Genomic DNA, 24,909 nt, shown 5'->3' with positions numbered 1-24,909 from the left:
CCCCAATAAAATTATTTAAAAATAATTTTTTAATTACTTAGAACTCTATTAATTTGAGTGGAAACTGTACTGGAGTAAAATATCTTTTCTTTATTTTTTTATAAAATCATTTTATTGGGGGTCAGAGATCCAAGCTCTCTGTCTGAAGAGATGTGCCAGAGACTATGGCTCCTAGGCTATAGGGTACCATCTGGCCCAAGATCAGGAAACTGTGAGCTAGGACAAAAGGCTTCCTGGCCCATGGGGGGAAAAGCCAAGGGACCACATGCATAAGAGACTGAGGACCAGAGACACTCTTTGCTGGCAGGGGAGAGGTGCTGTAGTGGACCAATGACTATATCCTGACTATGAGCTGAGTCTGACTTGTGGCAACTGTGTTCGTCTGAGTACTTTAGAGAAATAAATCCACTGAAACTCATGTGTAAGAGAGAGTTTTATGTAAAGGTTAAGTGAGCATCAAGAAAACATCCCAACCCAGTGCTGCCCAAGCCCACAAGTTCAATATTAACCAATTAACCCATATGTCCAACACCAATCCACAAAGTCCTCCATCTCACAAAGCAGACGCAATGATGCCGACTGCAGGAGGAAAGCCGAGTCAGTGAATGTGTAAGCATCTCAGCATTGGCAGGGGTCTCCACACAGATGCTCCAGCACCCAGGGCTGCATCAGGGTAGGTCCATGTGGCTTCTCCTTGGGGATGTCTTGCAGGAAGTGAGCCTTGCCAGCTGAAGCAGGGAATTGCTAAGGCAGCTGCACCCTGGTGCGACCATCACAAAGCAAGAGACCCGAGAACTCGAAAGGTGAGGCTCACGGAGCCATTTATCCCTCCACCCTTCAATTAATCCCACATGTGTTTATCGGCCAGGTTGGCACAATAAACTAATTCAGCAACCTATTAACTTCCCTACTAAATCCCGTTAATTGTAAATATTGTCTGGGAGTTCTTTGTAGCCACTGACAGGAATTATTGAGCGTAGCCTAGAAACAGAGTGCCATGGGACTAACGGTTGGCATCCGAATACGGTAAAGAAGTATGCAGGTATGTCTGACCCTCATTTGGGGCAATAAGGAAGTCAGATATATCTACCTCGATTGCCATTTACTGCAGAGACATGTCAGTACATAGACTGTAATACAGTGGAAGCAAACTTCTTTTAAATTTAAGCACTCAGAGCCACACCCACAAATTAATCATTTAATTTTGAACTTAAAACATTTCTACTATTAACAAAAATCCCACAATTTAACTTTTAAAAGGGGATTTACTCAGAATGGAGGAGAAATATGATTCTGTTTAAATTTTCTGTTTGTTTGATTTTCTTTTGAGAATTTGGGACAATTTAATTGTAATCTTATTTTTGCCTGTAACCACAGGCTATAGATGGAATCAACTCGGACTATGAACATAAATGCAACACAGTATGTTCTTGGTATTTCAAGTCTTAGCAGGAGCCCCTATGAGTCAGTCAGGGCAACATGACCTTCCCTTGAACAAGGATGGGTACTGAAGAGAAACGTACACACACACACACACACACACACCCCAAACTCACTGCCCTCAGTCAATTCCGACTCATAGCGACCGTATAGGACAGGGTAGAAGTGCACCCATGGCTTCCTGAGGCTGTAATTCTTTACAGGAGTAGCAAGCCTCATCTTTCCTTCACAGAAGAGCTGAGGGTTTCCAGCTGTCGACTTTAAGATTAGCAGCCCAAATCGTAACGTCTCTGTCCCCAGACTCCTTGTTATCCGCAAGGCTGCAGGGACAATAATAGGCGGTCTCTGTCCTCAGCCCCAATCCTGGTCATCCGGACATGCAGTGTGGGGTTTCTCAAAAGCACCTTGAATTTTTCAGCTTCCCTCAACTTTTCCCCTTTTGGAACTGCTGACTCCTCTTTAATAATTATAGCAGAGAGGGCAAACCTAAGGGGCTAGAGAGTGGCCGAGTGATGTCCAAACTGAGCGTGAATTTAAGAACCAGTGTTAATGAAGCCAGGGCTCTGTTCATAGTTATTCATTAAATAAAGCATTAGCTAAAATGAATGTTGTTCCTTTCTTAGCTTGCCTTTTAAAAATTCTCTAACATATTAAACACAATTCTACTTTAGTCCTAAAAATCAACTGACATCTGGTTATGAAGCTGAATAAGTTTCATCTTAAGAGTATTTTAAGGTCTTGTATACATTTTATATGTTAAATATCTTAGCCCTTAATGTTTCTTATTATTTCCATTTTAACATACTTTACTTACAAATTATAGCTCTTCTGTTTACTTGACATTAAATGCTCTAATCGTAGATTATGCACTAATGATAATACAATTTGATTTTGCATAAACTCAGTAGAAAATTGGTTAAATACTTCTTGTGGAAGAAACATTCCCATTATAATTAATTTCACTCCTTTAGTCAAGGTTCTTTCACAATTGAATGTGAAGGAGCAGTTTGTATTAGTTTCTATTACCAAACCCATTGCCATGGGTTTTGACTCACAGCTACCAGAGGACAAGGTAGAATTGCCCCTGTGGGTTTCTGAGAGACCTGCTAAATAACTCACTGCCATTGAATCGATTAAAATTCATAGCAACTCTATAGGGCTGAGCAGAACAGTCCCTGTGGGTTTCCAAGGCTGAAAGTCTTTATAGGAGCAGAAAGCCCCATCTGTCGTTGGAGGAGGGGATGGTAGTTTTGAACTGTTGATATTGCTCCTATGTGCCTATAGACCTAATAAATAGATGCCGAAAAATACTAGCACGTGTTTCTAAAGAAATCAAATTGACATGAAGGAGAGTCATTGGAAATATGAAAAGGTACTTGAATAGAAGTTTACAAGCTGTCTTTTCTCTGTTCCAGACAGATAAAAAAATTAGTATTACAAAACAAAACAAAAAAGGTCATACCCAACAAGAAGCATCCTCTTCCTGGATTAAAGGGATAGTAGAGACGTGCCTCATAGAGTGGGATTAAAGGGATAGTAGAGACGTGCCTCATAGAGTGGGATTAAAGGGATAGTAGAGACGTGCCTCATAGAGTGGGATTAAAGGGATAGTAGAGACGTGCCTCATAGAGTGGACGCTAATAGAAGCACACAGAGCTCCTCATAAGGGCTAGATAAAGAGAGCTACAAGTCCATTTTCGGGGCAATGGAGACAGGGAGAGCTCTACACGTGGCAAGGGACAGGACCCAGGTGTGCTATGCAAAGCAGAGGGCAGCCTACGAAAAGTGACAATGAGTGGTTCACTGAGAGTTCACGGTACAACCGGTGGATAGATCAAACCCTCAACTGGCTCCTGGCCTGAAACTGAACAACTCCAGAGAGAGAGCAGTCCAAATACCCACACAGGCTGTGGTTCTGAACCAAGCTCTCACAGAGGGGAATGCATGCACACTGGAGAAAGGAGAGCAAGAGACCGCAGAAAGTCCGACTTGATGAATTGACAATTGAGAGGATGAGCTTATGAGGGATCGTTGATACACAAGGACAACATTGGAACAAAGGGAATAAACACACACAAGAAAACAAAATTATTAGAGCAATAAGAAAAAGACCAAGTTAACTAAGTTTGAAACTACAGACGTAGCGACATGGCTCTGCTGCCTTCCTCCCAACCGTCAGCACCACCGAAAACTAGTGAGAAAACACAGATAGGAGACTTTAAGACATAAATCTATCCCTCATGTTGACAAGGATGACATACGAAAAGGCCCAGTTGGATATCCTGGAATTAAAGAAATATGCGTTCATTGAAATAAAATGTTAGGAGACAGTAAAAGTCAAAGAAAAGAATAATGAGTAGAAGCTACATAAAACGCAGACTTCATTCACATCAATCTAAGTTCTCCAGAATACCAGGAAAGAAACAGGAGAAGGGAATTATTGTTCTCAGAAAGCAAAGAAAATAGTTACCTGTTTAACAAGCAGCTTCCATACGGGCTGGATTTCCACTTCAATGGCATTGGGTCCGCACACTAGTCTTCTGTAGGAAATTGGTCAACCGTTAGTGCCTTCTCTACAATCTCGCTGATAAATAAATGCGTCCAGGCCAAAGGAAATATAAGTATTTTCTTTGCCCTGTAGGAGGCTCGTGGGGTCAATTAAACAGTTATATGCAAATACAATTTGCATGTGAAACATGATTGCAAACCACTAACACATTTTTAAAATAAAAGTGCATAATACAAAAAATATATTTTTCTGGCTGAAAGAATATTGCGAGTACAGAACAGTTCAGGGGGTCAAGAATGAAATTGCAATCAATTTTTAGTTGAATTAAAAATAATTACACTCAAGCACAGTTAAAGGAACACATATGAAAATGTGTCAAGCTTTCCAGGTCCTCTAGACTGCTCTTGCTCTATTCCTGTTGCCTTGGTATCTTCAATACCTGGGACAGATCCTCCGTGAATGAATTGAATGACTGCATGAAACCCACCAAGGACCCGGAAGGCAGCACAGAGTCTCGGTAGCTCATGTCTATGAAATCCACATATATGTACCCTATCATAAGAATTCCATATATATGTGTAGTATTTTATAATTTACGAAGTTCTGAAAAAACTATTTTCTCATTTAATCCTCATCATCGTCCAAGGAAAGAATTATATCTCAATTTTGTCAGCAGGAAAAGTTATTCAGTGTGGTCATGTCTTGCTAAAGGTGAATACATTGACTATTACTTATGTTAACATACTTTTTAAACAGTGCCAGCACCTTTATGTGCATGATTTCCTTTCACTATAACATCCTCATGAAGTTCCTATTATCATCTCTTTTCTAAAGAAAACTGAAGTTCAAATAAACCAAGCAGCTGCCCCAAGATATCAGAACACTGAAGAGACAGAGCCGGGATTCACACTATATTCTCCATAACTCCAATTCAGAGCTCACCTCACAAGGTGCCAGTGGTAAAAGTCTTCATGATGGTTCTTTGGTCCAACTACTGGACAAGGGGGTACACACAAAAAACCCACAATTGCACCAGGTGGAGCAGAGCTTTCATAATATGCATTTTTCCTCATAGGTGAGCATCAAGCAACTCCCTCTGAGTTAGTGCACCCAGTGGTGTCACCTGGGAAGGTTCTTTCTGGTCACTGTGAATTTTTTCATAAAAGCAGTTTTGCTCAAAACTCATTTTTTTTGTGATGGCCAATTTAAGAGAACAGTGTGCAGTTGTGAAATTTTGTTTCCGGCTCAAGAAAAATGATGCAGAAACTGCTGTGATGTTGAACACAGCTTACAAGGACCGTGCTATGGGAAAAACTCAAATGTACGAGGTTTTCTCGTTTCAACAAAGGTGAAATGTCGATTGATGACAAACCTCATTTCGACGTCTGTCAACTACTGGAACAGATGAAAATGTCAACTCGTAATGCATTTGGAGTTGGTCTATTTAGAGGTTCTAAAAAGATTGCATAACAGTGTGTGACAAAAAAGGCCTGATTTGTGGCAGATAGGAGACTGCTTTTGTCACCACAACAATGCAGCCATTTCAGAGATCCAGTTTATGGCAAAAAACAGTATGCTTCTTTTGCCCCACGCACCTGACTCACCTGACCTCGCTCCATGTGACTTCTTTTTGTCTGCAAATGAGAGGGATATGCAAGACAGCAATTTGACGATGTAGAAGAGGTGAAGGAAAAAACAAGGGAGGTGCTGTCAGCCAGCCAAACAGAAGAGTTTGAAAAATGTTTCCAAGAATGGAATCACAGATTTGAAAAATGTATTAAGTGTAATGGAGAGTTCTTTGAGGTGATAAGGTTGTTTTGAAAAAAAATTTAAATATATAGCTTTGAAAAAAAAGTACCATTTTGCAGGGGGGTACCCCCTCATATAACATAGAGTTGAGGCCAAGTTTGTTTGATTTTGAGGCTCATACTTTTCCAAGTACAATATTGTTTGAAAGGAGCAAAAACAACTTAAATCAATGACTTCTGATTTGATACCATAAAGATATGGAAGTCCAGTCAAGCTTGGAAGTGAGAGGTTAGCTAGCATGCAGGACAATTTGAATTTACAAATCCCTAAACTCATTGTGGGAAGAGACCATAAGGCAAGCCACTTGGGTATCCAGGATTGTTTTCTAGGCTCCATGGGAGTACTTGGACAAGTGTCAGATCTTCCCAGGATCCCAGTCTGTTTACCTATTTCTCTCTTCCCCTCTCTCTGCAACACAGTGCATTATTTAAGGTGGCTACTTTAGTCATAGTGAGGTAGTTAGTTTATTGTGCCAACCTGGCCAATAAACACATGTGGGATTAATTGAAGGACAGAGGGGTAAAAGGCTCAGTGAGCCTCGCCTTTCTATTTTCTCAGGTCGCTTGCTTCGTGATGGTCAGACCAGGGTGCAGCTGCCTTAGCCAGTTCCCTGCTTCAGCTTGCAAGGCTTACTTCCTGCAAGACATCCCTGAGGAGAAGCCACATGGACCTATCCCGATGCAGCACTGGGTGCTGAAGCAGCCGTGTGGAGACCCCTGCCAGTGCTGAGAAGCTTACACATTCACTGACTCGGCTTTCCTCCTGCAGTTGGCATCATTGCATCTGCTTTGTGAGATGAAGGAGGACTTTGTAGATTGGTGTCAGACATATGGGCTAATGTTGGACTTGTGGGCTTGGGCAGCACTGGGTTGGGATGTTTTCTTGATGTGGACTTACTTAATCTTTATATACAACTCTCTCTTATACATGAGTTTCTGTGGATTTGTTTCTTTAAAGTACCCAGACTAATAGACATAGCGTTTGTTACTTCTACCAAATGACCTCACTTTTCCTGAGGAGAAGAAGTTGGGAGAAGATACTGACTGGATTGCATGATGTACTGCGGATGATTGTGAACAAGCATTACTTGTGATTGTCATCCTGCTGGGTTTAAAATCAGCCATCTCAGAAGCAGGAAAATGGGTGTCACCACAGCCAAAGAGAAGAACCAGGAATAGCACTCATCTTTTGGTCCCCCAGATCCCTGTGCATTGACCTGCCTGGATCCAGGAGACTATTGTGAGACCAGAGGAGTGGCAGAGGCGCAGTAGCAACAGCAATAGGAGAACCAGGAGCCAGAGAATGATTCAGAGCAGTGGACTTCCCAACTCACAGAACCAGTCAAGCTGGGTGCTTCGGCACAGGAGAGCGGCTTGTAGAGTGGAGTGTCTCTGGGCATTTAATTGGTGGAGGTAGTTTTGCAGACACAGGAAGTTGGTGCTGAATGCCTTTATGATGGAGTAGCATGCCTGTTGGGCCTTAACTAGCCACCTTAAAAAGCTTTGTAACATTGCCTGTGCAGGACAGAGGCTAGGTTCCTAGGCTGAGACCCAGAGAGAGACCTGCCAAGGAGCATGCCATAGAAGACAGTCTTGACTGAACAACAGTATCCTGAGCTTTATTACTTAAATAGTAACTTATTGGCTTCTCTACTAAACTCTATAACCATGAGCATGCTCTGTGACTTCTGAATGTCCATTGTCATGAGTTATTGAACCTGGATACAGAAGTAGGGTGTTGTAGGGGGACAGTTGGTATCACATAGGGTAGAAGGGGATAAAAGGCTAAGGTGTGTCCATCCTCAACTTTGTGGCAATGAGCCTTGAGAGCCAGAGGAGATGAGAAGTGACCCCAAACACGTTTTTATTTTTGTCTCTCCCTCTGCTTGGAACATCCTTACTTCACAAATATGCCCAAATAGCTACCTTCCAAATTTCTTCATTTTGTAAATGCCTTTAAGAGCCAATTCTGACAGGCAAGACTTATGATTAAGAAATGTGAGTTCAAACTACACTGAATGCCTTAGCCAAAAATCAGAGTCCAGAAATTGATAGAATGACAATGGAAATGTCCCAACAAGCCAATGAAATACTGGAAGTAATTGCTTGTCTGAACTAGGAAATTTAGAAGATAACTATGTGACCAATTGACCGGAAGAGATCCATATTTCTGTCCATTTCTAAAGAAGATAACCCAACAGAATGCTCAAGCTATAGAACACAATTATTGATATTGCTTTCCAGTAAAACTTTCCTAAAGATCATCCAACTACTGCAGCAGCACTGTCTTGACATGGAAATGCTAGCAGCTCAGGCTGGATTCAGAAGAGGGTGTGGAACAAAGGATATCATTGCTAATGTTTAAATGGATCTTGGCTCAAAGTAGAGAATACTAGAAAGATAGTTATTTATGTTTCATTGACTATGCAAAGGCATAGTGTGGATCATAATAAACTGTGGATAACCTTGAGAAGAATGGGAACTCCAGAGCACTTAATTGTGCTCATTCAGAACCTGTAAGTGGATCAAGAAGCAGTTGTGTGAACAGAACAAGGGAATAGTGTATGGTTTAAAATATATAACTATCCTCTAGATCTGTAATATTTCCTCCCCTTTACCATTATGGTCTTTGTTTTATCTCATTATTCTTGTCAGACCTGTGTAGGTTCATTTGTGTAATTAAGATAGTTTGATGCATGAAAGTCAAGACAGATAACCCTTCAGAAACAGTAACAGGAACAATGATTCCCTGACTGGACAGGAAGAGAGGGGGGAACGAAAGGGGGGAAGGGGGAACTAATAGCAATTAGGACTGTATGACCCCACTCAAAGGGAACAAACAATGGCAGTGCAGGTGAAAGGATACATTGGAGGATGTTAGCCATGACAAATAATAATAATAACAAATAATATATAACATTATAATTAGGGTTCTGGTGGGGGGGCAGCTGATAAAGAGGTGCTGATATCAAGGAGCTCAAGAAGAAAGAAAATGTTGGAACTGATGGTGGCAGCAATTGTACAATGAGGTTTTATCTAATTGAAGTATGAATTACTACAATATCTGTAAGAGGTCCCCTAAAATGATTAATGAAAAGCAATAAAAATGATTAAACCATAAAAATAATATATGAATATTTCTTGCCTAATATTGTTCAACATATTGTCCTCTTAAGTTTTGGGTTGTATACAGTAAAATTTCCGAAAGTTTGTGGAAAGTCTCCACTATCTTTTCATTCACTTTTTCCATGAAAATTTTGAAGCTCTCTTGTGTTGTCATGTTATTCTACCATTGATACTTTAAATGTAGAAAAGATTTATGCACATGAAAACTGGTGATAATTGAATCTTTATAAAGTTGTCTTAAATCAAATTAGGAGCAAAAGTAAAAAGTAAAATAAAATCACTTGTTCAATAAAAAAAATGAAAGAATGCATGAATGAGGAAGCGGACTTCGATTCCCTCATCTGTAAAATAGGACTGGTAATACCAGCTTAATAAAATTGTTGTCAGTTTTCTCCAGTTTGTTCAGCTTGCGATATGCTGAGCATGCTCTTCCTTTTTGACTTTCTGACTCCAGGGCTTTTCATCTTTCATAATAACACTCTTTCAGATGCCCTTTCACATTTCTGCTCAGGTCTTTAACTTCCTCATTTCCTCCATTTCCCGTAGCTGCTCCACGTTCAAGAGCAAGTGTCAGAGTCTCGTCTGACATCCGCTTGGGTCTTTTGATTTTTTCCTGCCATTTTAATGACCTTGTGCTTTCTTCATAGATGATATTCTTCATGTCATCTCACAGCTTGTCAGATTTTCCTGTCATGAAGTTCAGTGATTCAAATCTATTCCTGAGATGTTTTCTAAATGCAGGTGGGATACACTCAAGGTTATATTTTAGCTCTTGAGGACTTATTTTCCTTTTCTGCAGCTTCAACCTGCTGTCTGCCGCAGTGAGGCTCGCCTCTTCTTTTGGCTGCTGACATTGGGCCTCTCCCGCATCTCTTCCCACAGCTGTGGAGTCAACTGGATTCCTGTGCATTCCACCTGGCAAAGTCCACATGTATTATCACTGATGATGTTGCAAAAAGATATTTGAAATGAAGAAAGTTTTGGCCTTGCAAAATTCTATCATGCAATCTCCAGTTTCATTTCTGTCACAACGGCCCCATTTTCCAATTACCATTTCTTCTTCATTTCCACTCTTCACATTCCAGTTGCCAACAATTGTTAGGGCATCTTGACTTGATCAATTTCAGACTGAGAAAGTTGGTAGAATCTTTCATTTCTTCATTTCTAGCTTTAATTCTTTGTGTACATAAATCTGAATATTAGTTGTATTAATTGCGTGACCTTGTGTGAGTATAGATATTATCCTATCATGGAGAACATTGCATTTCAAGATAGACCTTGACATATTATTTTAAGCAGTGACTGTAATGCCATTCCTCATAGTAAACCATGTGATGGTCTGACTCATCATGGCCAATCCCTGTTCATTTTAGCTCAATAATGTCTTGGATATTCACCTTTAAGTGTTCCACTTTAATTTTTATGATTTCTAATTTCCCTAGATTCAGACCTTATAAATTCCAGGTTCTTCTTATTAATAAATGTTTTCTGCTGTTTCTTTGTATTTGGAGTCATGCTCCATGAAGGTCCTGAGAGCTTTATTCCATCCATGTCATTAAGGTCAGCTTTTCATTGAGAAGGCAGCTCATAGACTGCCATTTATAAGGCTTTCAGGAGCTAATCTCTCAGAAGTCTGGAAGCTTCACTGAATCCTCTTCACCTGGGGTGAACCTCCTGATATTTCAAATACTAATGACATAGCTTCCAGCGTCACAGCAACACACAAGCCATGACAGTACGACCAACTGACAGAGGGGTCTGCATGTCCAATAAAGATAAAAAGACATATGCATCCAATCTAGAACACTCTATCTCTAGACAAAGCTGATAGTCTGCCTTATACAATGGCACCAGAACTTAGTCTGTGGGAAGTCAATTGAGAATGCCACACACAGGTGTTTGTTGTTCTTCAGCTTCTTGTTGGGTGAGGTGGTTTCTGACCTTAGTATTCAAAGAGAAACCCAGGTCTTAGGAGGACTGCGATTCAGTTGACTGATATTTTCCCACAGATTATACTTGTCACACTTTATCTGGGTCATATTTGAATCACAGGTTGACATGCTTCCTGTTACTTCATCGTTTCTACTGTCTCTTGCCAAAAGCCTTGTGTGTTTAGGTATCAGACACTCATCTAATTGTCAGGGCAAGCCAAGGAGCATTTGCATGTCCATTGACCAAGAGGTGAGTGACCATCAGGAGATGGACAAGGGAAGCTGGGCCCCCAAAGAGAGAGGGCGTTTCCCTTGGCTAAGGGCTGGATTTAAGAGACTGCTGAGGTTTGTGCTAACACCATGATATAATGTTAACAGGGAACCTGCATTATTTTATTTATATTGGGGAAAATATGAAAGACTAGGCCCCTACTTTTATATCCTCGTTCATCTTGATTATGATTCATTCTTTCTTTCATCAAATTTATCACAAAATAACTCCTGGGGTTCTGTTGCGTGTTAACTATTCTCAACTCCAGGGAGTGAGGATGAGGGTTGAGCCTCACAAGAGAAGCATGTTAGAATCTCTGATAAACCTTTTCAGGCTAAGATAACCATCCCTCTTCTTACCACATGTTCTATTCTGACGCATCCCTTGGAGCACAGTAGTTAAAGCGCTCTGTTGCTAACCAGAGGGTTGGCACTTGGAACCCACCAGCGCTCTGTGGGATAAAGATACACAGAGTGCTTCAGTAAGGTTTACAGCAATGGAAACCTTACAGAACAGTGCTAATCTGTCCTATAGGGCCCCCGTGAATCGGAATCCTGGGTTTAGGCTTCCATTCTGATAAGCTTTGATTAGGGTCCTGTTAGGGAGACAGAAAGATGAAGCTTCCCAGTTCCATACAGAGTTACAGTCTTAAACCCACAGAAACAGTTCCACCCAGCGTTGCTGTGATGCAGAAATTACCTCAATGGCAGTGAGCCAGAGAACTCATGTCCAGTCTCTGTATTCTGACATGACTCACTCCCATGGATTTTGGAATGTTTAGTGGGCAGAGGTGTAATGTTCGTAACCATTTTCAGGGGATTCTGCTACTCAATCCCCTACCTTGTCTTACAAACAGAGAAAGATCTAAGATATTCATGGGACACAGAATATGGTATCCAACTTCTGAGATTTGGGTGTGAGTATAAGTAATGTAAAGTACGGTATAACAAAGAGGGGGTGGCAGCCTTTCCTTTAATAAAACACACACCCATCCTTGGCCTGTTTTAGACACTGCTTTGGAGATGGGGGGAATCTCTATTTTAGCAGTGCTTAAACCTTTCTCTGTACTTTAATGACATTTATACAAAGAAGTGGCATTTTACAAATACAAATAAAAACCGCTCTCACTTGTCCTCACCTGTGACTTGTCCATTTCTTTCATTCCCTAACTAGTTTCTTTCCTGATTGCCTCAGGGAAAGTTGGGGTCTTGCAGGATTCCCTGGCACAGTTTTGTTTGTTTGTTTGTTTGTTTGTTTGGAAGGCCTCTGAGTGTCCTCAGGGATGAGGTTGAGGAGTGGAGAAACCCAGACCACTGGAGGAGGGGAACCCGGGAACAGGAACAGGGAACCCAGAAACCCAGAGCACAGCCTCCAGGGAAGTTCAGGACTGACTGACACTTGTTGGTACATCCACCATTTTACTCTGAAATGGGGCACTGGAGTTAAGTGATTTTATACTTTCAGTGGACCCAGATGCATAGACAACCTGAATTTACTAAAAATACTGTGGTGGAGTGAACTTTCTTTATACGGCTCTTCTACCCAAGTCTCTCTGACTCTCACCTAATGATTAGGTGGGATGAGGCAAACAGGGCATGTGGACCGTTAATAGAAGACATTGGTCAATTTTCATAACCACCCCCCTGGCTAGGAGGGTGAGACACCTTTGACATGGCAGCAGCGAGAGAAAGCACAGGCCCATTTGGAAGAATACGTCCAAGATCTCTGTCTGAAGTGGCAGATGTCACCGTAACTAGATGCACCAAAGACTGGGGTACCGTCCCTTCATCTGGCCCAACTCTGTGAAACTGTGGGACAGAGAGACAGGCAAGCTGGCTTTCTGGCCCCTGGAGGTAAAGGCCAAAGATTGAGAGACTGGGGATCAGCAAGAGATGTGGCTGCTGGCTGAGGACAGGTGTTGCTGCGGACCTATGGTGGCATCTTTACTGTTTTCCCATCTGTTGACTCCTCTAGTCAGTCCCCTTAAGTGTGAGTATTTCCTGGGAGCTCTTCTTGGCCATTGCGAGGACTTATTGAACCCAACATACAGAGCAGCGCAGGAGGAATGATTGGTGTCGGATTATATAAAGTAGGATGGGGAGTGGAGACCTGCCTGACTCCTGCCTTGTGGCAATAGGGAAGCCAGATACGTCCACCTCCAGTGCTGTTTTCTGAAAATACAAAATAGGCAAATGGATAGAGATCAGAAGAGGCATGGCACATCTTCTGCTTATTGTTGGAGACAAGTTGGCCACAGGAATCGGTGGTGGGTATGCAGTACGATGGATGTAATTGGTGTCGCTATTGTAATTGTGAAAAATGTTGAAACCCAAAATGTGATGTTACTTATATTTTATAGCAATTGAAAAAGAGAGTGTCAATCACAATTGTTTATTTAATTTTAATCAAATTTCCTGTGATTATATTTTAAAGAAAAGTAAGGGTCATATTTAAGTAATGTATTAACTTCTGAGTGAAAGTGGATAAAGGTGTGGAAGCACACTTTCTTTTCTGACCTGTGCTTTCCTGGGGTCTGAGTCCTGGTGGGTAGTGGTTACCTGTTAGCTGGTATTTGAAAGGTCAGCAGTTCGAAACCAGCAGCAGCTCCACAGGGGCTTTCTACTCCTCAAAAAGTTACAGTCTCAGAATCCCACGAGGGCAGTTCTATCCTGTCCTATCACTAGTGTCTCTCGGAGTTGGAATCAACTCCTTGGCAGTGAGATTGGTTTTGTTTGAGGAGAAAGGCTAGAGTTCCGGGGTCTGTCTTTCTTTCATTCCTATCTCCTCCTGTCGTCTCTGCCTTTAGATGTGCCCACCTTGCCCAGGACAACTTCTGCCAGCTTGTAACAAAGCATTGATGGCAAATCTGCCCTTTCTTATTTATTGTCCACACTGGATTCTTTTCTCTAGGGCTGACAAGCATGACTTTTCTCTCAACAATGAGGCAAATGCTGGATTTGCACGGAGGCCAATTTTGAACACCGTGTCCTAGATGGATTGAATTTTATATCCCCCAAATCTATGTCAGCTTGACTGGGCTGTGATTCTCAGAGGTTGAACAATTCTATAATGAAAAACCTTGGAAGTTAGTTCATGTTGTAATCATCTGCCATGATGTGAGCTGATGTGGTCAACCAATCAGTTGTCAGGGGATAAGTGAGGACCCTTATTCAGATCACAGTGCTAATTTAATGTCAACAGAGTTCCCTGTGGGTGTGGCTTGCATGACCTTTTATCTTTTGAGACCTCAAAAGAGAGAGAGGCAAGCAGAGAGAAGGAGCTAACTACCACTAAGCAAAACACAAGGATAGCTGGGAGTTGTGTGTGATCTTTGGACTAGGGGTCGCTCCACCGACAACCTCCTCGACCCAGGAGAAGATTGCGGTCAAGACACAAGGAGCACCAGGCCCACCTATCTTAATAGGAAATGAGCAGCTTCCTCCAGAGCCGATGCAGAAAGGAGGCTTCCCTGAATCCACATTTGGATTTTCAGCAGCTTAAAATGAGAGAGAAAACGTTGGTTTGTGAAAAGCATTAGATAAGGTTCGTTCCAACTCTGTGTTCCTGGACGTCATACTGGTAGCTCGAAAACCGCCATGGTGGAAGTACTCCCGTTGTGGGCATTGGAAACTGTGCAATCCGAAGTGCCCCCTCCCCCTCCCAGTCCCCTTTTCAAAAGAGCTGCATTGCTAGCAAGGTGATGTATTGGTAGCTAACCCCTACGAAGGTGGCCTGCGACGCTTTCTGAGTGAAAAGAGCTTGCAGAGATGCCCAGCTTCTGTCAACACTGTGCTCCTAAGAAGACTCATTAAATGAATCTGGAGAAGGGTTTTCCTTCGGGTCCTGTCTTTGTGAAATAAGGGAAATACTTTGGGAGGGCAGGTTAGTTCCTGGATGTGTGCAGATTGGAGCAGGGACACGCCTGGGACACATCTGTGCTCTTCTCTGATACCTGCCTGACCTTTCTCTCCCGGGCGGAGCCCTCTTTGCTGATGACTGGATTTGCATTCTCTGACTGATGAGGGAAGGCTTTTCAGTTGGTAGATTTGCCTTCTTTGCCTGGCTGTCAGGGAGCCCACAGAGTTAGTTTACTGAGAGTCTCTGCTGCTTTTAATCATTAGAAATTCTAATACATACCTCTCCCTTTATGTCTTATAACATGTCCTTGGTTTTATTTCAAGCAAGTTCAAAACCACTTAAGATGTTCTATCAGGAAGACCTAAGAAGAATTGATACATTTGAACTATGGTGCTGGTGACGAATACGGAAAGAACCACGGATGGTCAAAAGGACACACAGTACTGCCTTAGGAGAAGTACAGCTAGACTGCTCCGTAGAGGCCAGGACGGCGAGACTTCCTCTCATGTACTTTGGACACGTTGTCGGGAGAGACCAATCCCTGGAGAAGGACATCATGCTTGGTAAAGTAGATGGGCAGCAAAAAAATAGGAAATCCCAAGACAAGATGTACTGACACAGAGGCTCAAACACGAACATCTGTGAGGCTGGTGCAGCACTGCGCAGTGTAACATTCTGTTGTACACGGAGGACTGGCTGGGTGGCACCTAGCAACAGGGACAACCTCACTCCACTAATTAGTTGATCACATTTGGTTTCCAAAAGACTTGTCTTTACACTCTGCACATCAAGAGGAAAAGTTCTACCCTCGTCCCATTCTCTTCTTGCATTTCAAAGAGATAAGCCCTTAAAATAAAACATGCCTATACTTATAAGTAGATTCTTGCCTTTCCTCTTTGTATTTGGGAGACTACACTCTTTGTCTTGTTTATTAGATTGTCAACCTCTTTATTGTGTGTGCCATATTTAAATTTAATTGTGTATGATGTTTATTAAAGCTTGGCACTTGATAAATAAGGACAAGCGTGAGCCTGCTACACTGATGGGAAATCTTTCTTGTGGAAATGGCTTTCCAGGCAGGATACATCTACATTGATCAGCTAGATTTCTTACATATCCTACATCAATCCTTTAACCCTCTTGTGCGAATGCTATTAAGCCAATACATGTTTAACGACTTTGAAAACTTTCTGGATTTCAGTGCCTTAAGTGTGATATAATGACACCATATCTAAGGCAGTTTGCAATATTGTCATCTAGATGCTCAGTTCATTTTTCATAGTATTCAGGCAGAGGGAAAACGTAAAGGCAACAAATAAGTCATTCCCAAACTTGGGGTGCACAAGACTGTGGAGGTGCTAGCTGATGCCGCTGAGTCCTGCCATGGCTCCGGCTCTAGTCATTTTCTGTTCAGCACTCAGGCGCAGGAGCCCAACAATCTGTATTGTAAGCTAAAAGACTGATTCTAAGCTTGGGAATTGGTCAGTATTTCTGGCTGATAACAAAGAAACTTAATCTTGCAATGGCCCTAAAAATGGGTGGAGGAGGAAGGTAGTTAGTACATTTCTGAGGATGAGTTGCAATGGCTCATTTTGGATTCCTCAAAGGGAAGTGAGATTTGAATAATGGCTGAGGGCAGCAGGGATTGAAGATGACTGTAAAGTAATAAACAGGCGATGGGTTTCCTAATCTGGGTGCACCTCTGGGCACCACGATTGCTATTGGTTCATTCCAGCTGTCGCTCTCTCTCACGGAAAATTATTCATCTCAGGAACAGTGACTACGAGGTATTTATCTTTTGATCCACAGGGCCTTGTGAAGCATTATTCACATTAGAGATGACCAGCTAATAGACCAGGTGATGTATTCATTCCTTCTTTCATCCAGAGACTTACTGGATTCCTCCCAGGTATCAGGCACTGGTCTAGGGGCTGCAGCCACCGAGGTGACTAACATGACTGAAGGAAGAAGCAGATGCCCATCCAGCAGGCTGTGTGTCTGTCCACTGCAAAATGGAAGTATAATGTTGTCTTTGTGTCTCTCGGGGTGTTTTGAGGACGAAGAAGCTACTGTTTATGGAGTGGCTCAAGACTTTTTGAGAAAGGAATAGAAAAGAAGAATGTTATGGAGGTTTGAGAGAAAAGATCACATTTTATTGAACTGCGTTGTCCTTTTAGACTCTTCAATACGTTTGCTTAAGAGGAAGAGAAATCTCTGCAAAAATGCACTGGGATGGTATCAACTTGATAAACCTCGTGCCAGTCATTCCTGATCCCAAGCTATTGAACACTTGCAAACACACCGATTGTTTACTGAAGAGCTCTCAAACCCTACCTGACCTCCTGCTCGTCACTGCTCAGACCCACTCCGAACGTCTGGTGGATGTCGTAGCAGGAGTTGCTGTCTTCCAACAACCTAGAATGTGGTGACGACAGGAACCACACATAAGTTGACGGCCTTCCCAGACAGCCTGCTACCCATCATTCTCGTCTTGTCACCGTTGGAAGAAAAGGCTGGGCTTACCCAACTTTTTGAAACTGCTTCTCCACGTTGTCCCAAGCATAGCGGATTTTCTGCACTTGGACGCATCGCAGCTGCAATGACAAACACACTAGCACAGATGACATCCCCCGGGAGAACCCATGTCGCCCCACTTGCCATGCCTAGTTACAATTTCCGGTCTGACAGGGGGATACCGAGAAGCTCATCCGATGAATACTTATTCTCCCTTTGCGGAAACATGCCACTACAGCGCACGCTGAAACTCACTTACTTTTAATTCTGGCTTCAAAATCGCTTTGTTGATGACAGAGTGGGGGTCGGCCACCACAAGTTCTCCGGGGCTCTTGCTTATCGGAAAGCTCAGTGTTGATAAGTTGAAGCAGATCACCGGCTTCCTCATATATCGTTGAAATTCATCCTAGGAAACACAAGTCCGGGGCCTTCTCAAATGCTATCCGATATGGCACTCATCAATCAAACAGCCACCAAAGGCTATCCCAGTGGGATTGGGGATTCAGAGGAGAGCATCAGTGTCCCTTAGGAATGTGCTAGACACGTGTCTTTGGGGCCCTACCCTTAATTGCTTCTGAATCAGAAACAGAAGAGCTGTCCTTTGTAAGTCAAGCATGTTAAAATGGAAATTGTGAGAAACATTCAGAAGCAAGATTGTACATGTGCAACCTGTATTTTGACAGGCACTCCAGGTGACTGAGATTTTCCCTAATATTTGAGACCCACTCTGCTAGACCCGAAACAGGAAGGTATGTATTATGAACATTGTCTATATTTTTTTAAAGTGATTTCTGGCTATTTTGAAGTGGCATTTTTAAACAGAAGAAGAAGGAAAACACAGCAGCACACAAATGACTGCCATCTGAATAGAGTCTGACTTACGGGGCTCTCCCGTGCACGGCAGCTCTATTGTGCTCCACAGGGCTGGCCAGGGCAGACTTGTCAGAAGGAAATCAGCAGGCTTTACCCTGTGAGGTGCCTTTGAGGGGTGGGAGGGGGGCTCCAGCTTTGGGGTTAGAAGCCCAGCACATTAACTGTTTGCGCCACCCAGGAACATGTAGCTGTCAAGTGTTTAATTTCCCCCAAATGTATATTTCTGGAAAATTGGATGATCATTTGTGTGATAGGCCTGTAAGAGTCACGATGCTGACAGCCACCACTGTCCTTGGAGACTGCCAGGTTGGCCAATGAACTGACAGGTCCGACATTTCTCCGGGGTGATATGGAGGAAGTTTTCTAGCTTGCTGGTCACAGATGGTATATCAAATTCTCCCTGCAGTCTGCTTACCATCACTTTTCTCTTAGATTGGGGAAACGCTTCAAACAGAGGGAGATCTAGCTTCTGGAATGTGGCCAGTCTCCAGTTGTGACACAGATAGAACATGAAAGAGATGTTGATGCCTTATACCTGATCCCTTCAACACCTGGTGGTTGCATAGGCTGGTGTGCTTCTTCCGAACAAAAAATCTTACCATAGTGAATGATGGGGGGAGTGCGGAGTGGAGATCCAAAGCCCATGAGTAGGCCACTGGAGATCCCCTTGCAGAGGGGTCTCAGGGAGGAGATGAGCCAGTCAGGGTGCGATGTAACAATGATGAAAAATACAACTTTCCTCTAGTTCCTAAATGTTTCCTCTCCGCTCCCACTACCATGACTCGAATTCGATCTTGCAAGTCTGGTTAGACCAGAGGATGTACACTGGTACAGATAGGAACTGAAAATACAGGGAATCCAGGGTGGATGATCCCTACAGGACCAGTGGTGTGAGTGGCGAAACAGAGAGGGTAGAGGGAGAATGGGTAGGAAAGAGGGAACCGATTACAAGGAACTATATGTGACCTCCTCCCTGGGGGATGGACAACCGAAAAGTGGGTGAAGGGAGACGTCGGACAGGGCAAGATATGACAAAATAACAATTTATAAATTATCAAGGGCTCATGAGGGAGGGGGGAGCTCGGAGGGCGGGGGAAAAATGAGGACCTAATGCTGGGGGTTTAAGTGGAGAGGAAATGTTTTGAGAATGATGAGGGCAATGAATGTACAAATGTGCTTTACACAATTGATGTGTGTATGGATTGTGATAAGAGTTGTATGAGCCCCTAATAAAATGATTAAAAAAAAAAGAAAAAAGAAAGACATGTTGATGGCATTTGCAAATGGTTACAGAGGGGCACCCACCGTTGTCCTCAGCAAAACCGTGTCTGCTTCCTGCAAGGAGCAGGGCGTGCAGCAGGCCCACACTCTCCACTGGGGCCTCCAGTAGAACACCAGCGCAAGGACCCCACAGGTCAACACGGATGCTATCAAACACAGGGCACGCCGGAGCATCTGACTGCGGTACCCAAACACCTCCTGGAAAGGACACAAAAGATCATTGTCATGCTCTTCATTTCACATAAGCCCGTGGCTTTGTTTCAAGAAACACAACTTAGTGATGCAATGGTGTCAGTCAAGGGAAACGTCTGGTTTCAGCTGGTTGAATCAGATCGACTGCTTGCATGCCTGCAGCTGTCAGCTGATAGCATTTCTTTTTAAGATCCATTTTACTCTCTCACAGATAGAATGGAGACATTACATAAGAGGACCAATAGGGTGGGAAGGCTCACTTGAGTCACCTCAAATTCTTTTAAGATATCACACGTTTGGAAAGATGTAGACTCTCCCACGTTTATCGCAGCACAGGTCATGATAGCAAGAAGCTGGAAACAACCTGTTTGCCCCGCAGCGGAAGAATGGATAAAGAAATTCTGGTACATCCACACAATGGAATACTATGCACCCCTAAAAAACAATGATGACAGCGTGAAACACCGCATGACATGGAAGGACCTGGAAACCATTACACCGAGTGAAGTTGGTCAATTGCAAAAGGACACATACTGTGTGAGCCCACTACTATAAGGAAAACCACAAGACATAGGCAGTCCTCTGCTCTTGGGTCATGTAAACTTCTCATCCAGTCTCCCAAACAAAGATGTAGAGAGCCTGCTTAGCACACATGAGCCACCTATCACCCTTCTTGACACCCACTTCAAAAGAGGGTCCCTCACCTCAGCTGGGTCACTCCTTCAGGAAGGAGGAAAAAGGAGATGAAACTGTATGTGCTGCCATAAAACATTGTGATACGTTAGTGTCAAATTAAGGTATTCCTACAAGAGTGATGAGGGAACCTTACTGAAAAGTCAGGTCAAGATAGGGGGATGGGAATATCTACCTTTCAAAAGAGGTATTCTGCTGATGAGAAAACAGGGAGGAGCGAAATTGAAGTCAAGGTGTGTATGTGTGTGTGTGTGTGTGTGTGTAACACGTAACATTGTTTATATAAAACCCAAGAGGAGAATAAGCAAATAAGCCCCATACTATGTTCCCCATTTTGACCTAGCTTCTATCCAGCCCTTGGTAATGCATGGGCTATATACATACTGCTGTGACTTTAGACTGTCTCCTTTCAAAGAACACAACATCCTTCATAAGCCACACCCAAAGGACTCAGTGTGGAAATCCCACTGAATGGACTGGGCTTTCCCTCAGACTTACCTGGCGCCCTTGAGCTTTAGACTGAAACTCCCTGGGATGAGAAGAAGCAGACGACTGCCACCCCAGGGCTGTGGAGTTGGCAGTCGCTGGCTTTGCTTAGGATCCTTGCTCTGTGAGTGCTCAGTGAAGGTGGCCAGGGACCATCATATATTTACTATTTTAATGCCCTCCTGGCTTTATTATGATGTGTGTTGATCTGACGGGCCTGGTTCTACCCTTGTGAATAATGAACATTACTGGGAATCTTCCCCTATCACCAACCCACATGGTCAGTGATAACTGAAAATTTGAGTCCACAGAAAAGTGTGGTAAAGAAAGCAGATGGTGCCTAGCTATCAGAATAGCATTTGGGGTCTTAAAGGCTTACAAACAGCCATGTAAGGGAGGCATCAAGTAAGTGTGAACCAGGGGTGACAAACATAAAATCTGAATCTGAAGGAGGGAATGATATCAGAGCTTAAATTGTGAACCCCAATTTTCAGAAGACTATGGAGCACAGTGAGAGCCTGCAATCCATTTGCGGCATCCCTATGTGGATTAAGCCTCTGGTGAATTCCCTCTGCTCATAGTCAAGGGATATGAATAACTGCTATCCAGCAGAGTATTATACATTTGAAGAGGTCAGGTATAATTAGGTTGAACTGTCACATCTGATCATTTGATCTCCCTTTTGACCCATTTTAAATTTGCTCTAGTTTTTAATTTTCCTCAGTTGAGGTTTATCGCCCCTTTGGCTTGTTTTGATATTGTTGTTGTTGTATTTTCACTGTGAGTGTGTGTGTGTGTGTGTGTTTTCTAGTATATGAAAGCTAGGATAGGCAAATCTAGAGGGACAGTAACTGGTGCAATGGCTTATTGAGAATATGGGAGGGGAGGTTGGAAGGAACTGTGGAGCCTATAATGAATGCATGAAGGAAGAAAATGTCCTAGAACTGACTGTACTGATGATTTACAAGGCTTTACATTATGACTAACCTATAGAGGTATGTGATATATGAATTATATCTCAATAAAATGATTTTTTAAAATCTCATCTTTTTCACCAGATTTACTTTTTAAGTATCAGGTTTGAAATATACATATATATTCATATGAATTTACTGGAGAAATATGATGAGAATATGAGAGGTATAGTCTATACACATATCCTAGCTTTATGTGAGTTTAGCCTTGTTTCAAAATAGCATGGTTGAGAATGATTAAAATATAAATAAGTGTAGAATTTTCTAAAACAGAAAGATGATATATATTTAGGAATTGTCCTCAGACATGAAAAACTTTCCAAAGACAGACAGATTGCAGGAGAGGAGAGGGGAGACAGGGAGAGGGAGGCAGATGTTTACCCTGAGAGTAATATTTGTATTTTTGGTAGTAGGTTAGTTAATATTCATCGTAATTTGAATAAAGAGTTGAGATGTGGTTCTAAGAAAAATCAAAAGGTCTGAGAAATGGATTGGTTTATTTAAAGCCCATTTCTATTTCCCATCCTTTGCAACGACATTTCACAGCATTAACTTTGAGGATTTGAAGGTGAGATTTGGGAATACATTTTGAATGCGCCAACCCTGCTGAATGAATGAAACTTATTATTTTAGGTTTCGCTGGTCGCGTTCCTGGTTTTTTCCTCATGTCTTCAAATTCCCATGTCCTGATCGTAGAGCCATAATGTCAGGAAAATAATAGTGTTTGTTTGTCTGTCTGCTGTGTGTCTTAGCACTCTCAATGATGCACTTTCCTGCCAGCGTAATTCATGTTGAATCAAATCTCTTACTTCGTGGACAACTTTGTGGCTTACTTCTTGGGACAGTCTTCATCAGTCCAAAGAGGGTCTCTTTATTAATTTTTCTCTAACAAAGGGTGTTCTGTTGCAGATCAAGGTTGCAATTGAGAGTGCTCAGCACAAGTACTGGAAAGGACACGCAAAGGGTCAAGCAGCAGACAGGATCTGTTGGAGACACTGTTCAGCCTGTAACCAGATATGTGACATTAGATCCGTGAGATCACCTCTGGGGGTCTCCAGCTTCTTCTTGGGCAAAACAGGATTAGAATGATGTGTCTTACAGGGAGTAGTGCTCAAATGAGATCGTGTCTGTTCAGCATTTTGAAAATTCCAATGATAAGAACTCATTGCCACTGCGCCTCACCACCATCACCCGCTGGGGAAATGTTAATAAAACGTCTTGACGGATTCAGGCTCTGTTTTGAGGTTATCCCAGATAAGGTTGACCTGTACCTAAGAGAATGTGTTTTACTCTGGTTTTTGGAGTATTTTCAGTTGCAGCTCCTCTCTTCCCAGTTCCCATTTTTTTCGACAAACCCCTTGCAGTTTTATTTGGGGATTGCTGCTTTATCCAACCCAAATAAAATGCATATATCAGTTCACATATTTATGAACATTTGTCATATGCCTCATTCTACTGAGCACTGTTTACAGAAGCTATTGCCAAAGCTCAAATGTGTGCATAATAGAAACAGAAATCATTGTTGAGTATCTTTCACTAAATGATATTTAATAATCAGATCCCCGCCCCCGAAATCAGCAAGTTACAGAAACTAACTAAATTGGCTTAAGTGACAAATTCCTGGAATTATAGCCCAAAATTTTAAAGTTTGAATTTTTTAAAGCTACACATGAAACATTTATATCATATTCTGGACCATGTGGTATGAAGACATTATAACTTAACTAGACATTAGCAATGGGATTTGAACTTTAAAATCTCCAAATGTTTGAAAACTAAGAAAACATTCCTATACATGTGTGACTCAAATAAGAAGCTACATGGACATTAGAAAATATTTTTAATGGAATGAAAATAAAAATATGATAGATAAAAATTTACAGGATGCAGCTAAGGCAGTGCTTAGGGAGAAATGTGCAGTTTTGCGTGCACATGATAGAAAGGTTGGGGGGAGCAAACATGCACCTCAGAAAGATATAGATGGACCAATGAAGCACAATGAAAGACTGAGAAAAAATATCAAGCATAAAAGCTGAAATTAAAATAGAAATAAGCAGAATTAAATTAAATAAAGAAGAAAGAAACAAAATGAATAGAAAAACAGAAATAAAATAGAAATTTGACACACAACAGAGACAATCAACAAAGGTAAAATTGACAAACATGAAAGGTTGATAAATTCATAAGAAATTTGGATCTCTTGTGGTTATGAATGAAAACTTATGCATACTTAAGCCCGTCCCACAAATAAATCTTCAAAACCAAAAGATGTGTGAAAACTTTAAAGCATTTAAGGTAGAAATGATACCAGTCTTTCGCCAACACTTTCATAAACAGAGGAGTTGAGAAAGTCCCCAACTTGTTTCATAAAATCAGCATAGTCTGATACCCAAATCTGAAAGGGTATGAAAACAAAGAAAAATTACAGACTACTGTCATTCCTGAATATAAATACAATAATCCTAAGATATTTGACAGAATTAATTTACTGGTAGATTAAAAGAATTCATCAGTACCAAATGAGATTGATTCCAGGCATGCAAGAATTTTAAAAACAACAAATCCAGTTTACCACGTTAACATACTTCTCAAAACTCACTGCCATTGGGTTGATTCCAATTCCGAGTGACCCCATAGGTCTGAGTAGAACTGTCCCTGTGGGCTTCTGAGATGGTGTAGTGGTCATGCATTGGGCTCCAAGCTCAAGGTCAGCAATTAGAAATGACCAACCTCATCTTCCCCCCACCCCCAAATAGCAGCTGGCAGTCTCAAGCTGCAGACTTGTGGTTAGCACCCCAACAATATCCAATCCTCAAACTTTCTCTGCTATCAAGTTGATTCCAGCATCACTACACGGAAAAAAAATTTAGTCTCTCAACAAATTAGAAATCAAGAGGGAACATCCTTCAAGTCTCATTGTGCTTAATGGTGAAGTATTTAAAATATCCCCTGA

The 24,909-nt window shown here is 42.1% G+C and overlaps 1 protein-coding gene across 1 annotated transcript in view; it reads right to left on the bottom strand.

The window, feature by feature from the left end:
• The window catches only part of ATP13A5 (ATPase 13A5), a 138,978-nt gene that overhangs the window by 97,652 nt on the left and 16,417 nt on the right, over nucleotides 1–24,909 (bottom strand). Inside the window, exons 2-6 of the mRNA XM_045287560.1 lie at nucleotides 19,636–19,809; nucleotides 17,717–17,863; nucleotides 17,467–17,537; nucleotides 17,278–17,358; nucleotides 3,911–3,980 (exon numbers count right to left, since the gene is read on the bottom strand). Of these exons, the coding sequence (XP_045143495.1) occupies nucleotides 3,911–3,980; nucleotides 17,278–17,358; nucleotides 17,467–17,537; nucleotides 17,717–17,863; nucleotides 19,636–19,809 (543 nt within the window). The remainder of the gene's footprint in view (nucleotides 1–3,910; nucleotides 3,981–17,277; nucleotides 17,359–17,466; nucleotides 17,538–17,716; nucleotides 17,864–19,635; nucleotides 19,810–24,909) is intronic.

This window comes from Echinops telfairi, unplaced genomic scaffold (genome assembly GCF_000313985.2).
Source record: "Echinops telfairi isolate 266 unplaced genomic scaffold, ASM31398v2 ScPeMD7_17;HRSCAF=63, whole genome shotgun sequence".
NCBI classification, from domain to species: domain Eukaryota; kingdom Metazoa; phylum Chordata; class Mammalia; order Afrosoricida; family Tenrecidae; genus Echinops; species Echinops telfairi.
Note: the sequence above shows the minus strand (reverse complement) of the source record. Positions and strands in the feature narration are given on the sequence as shown.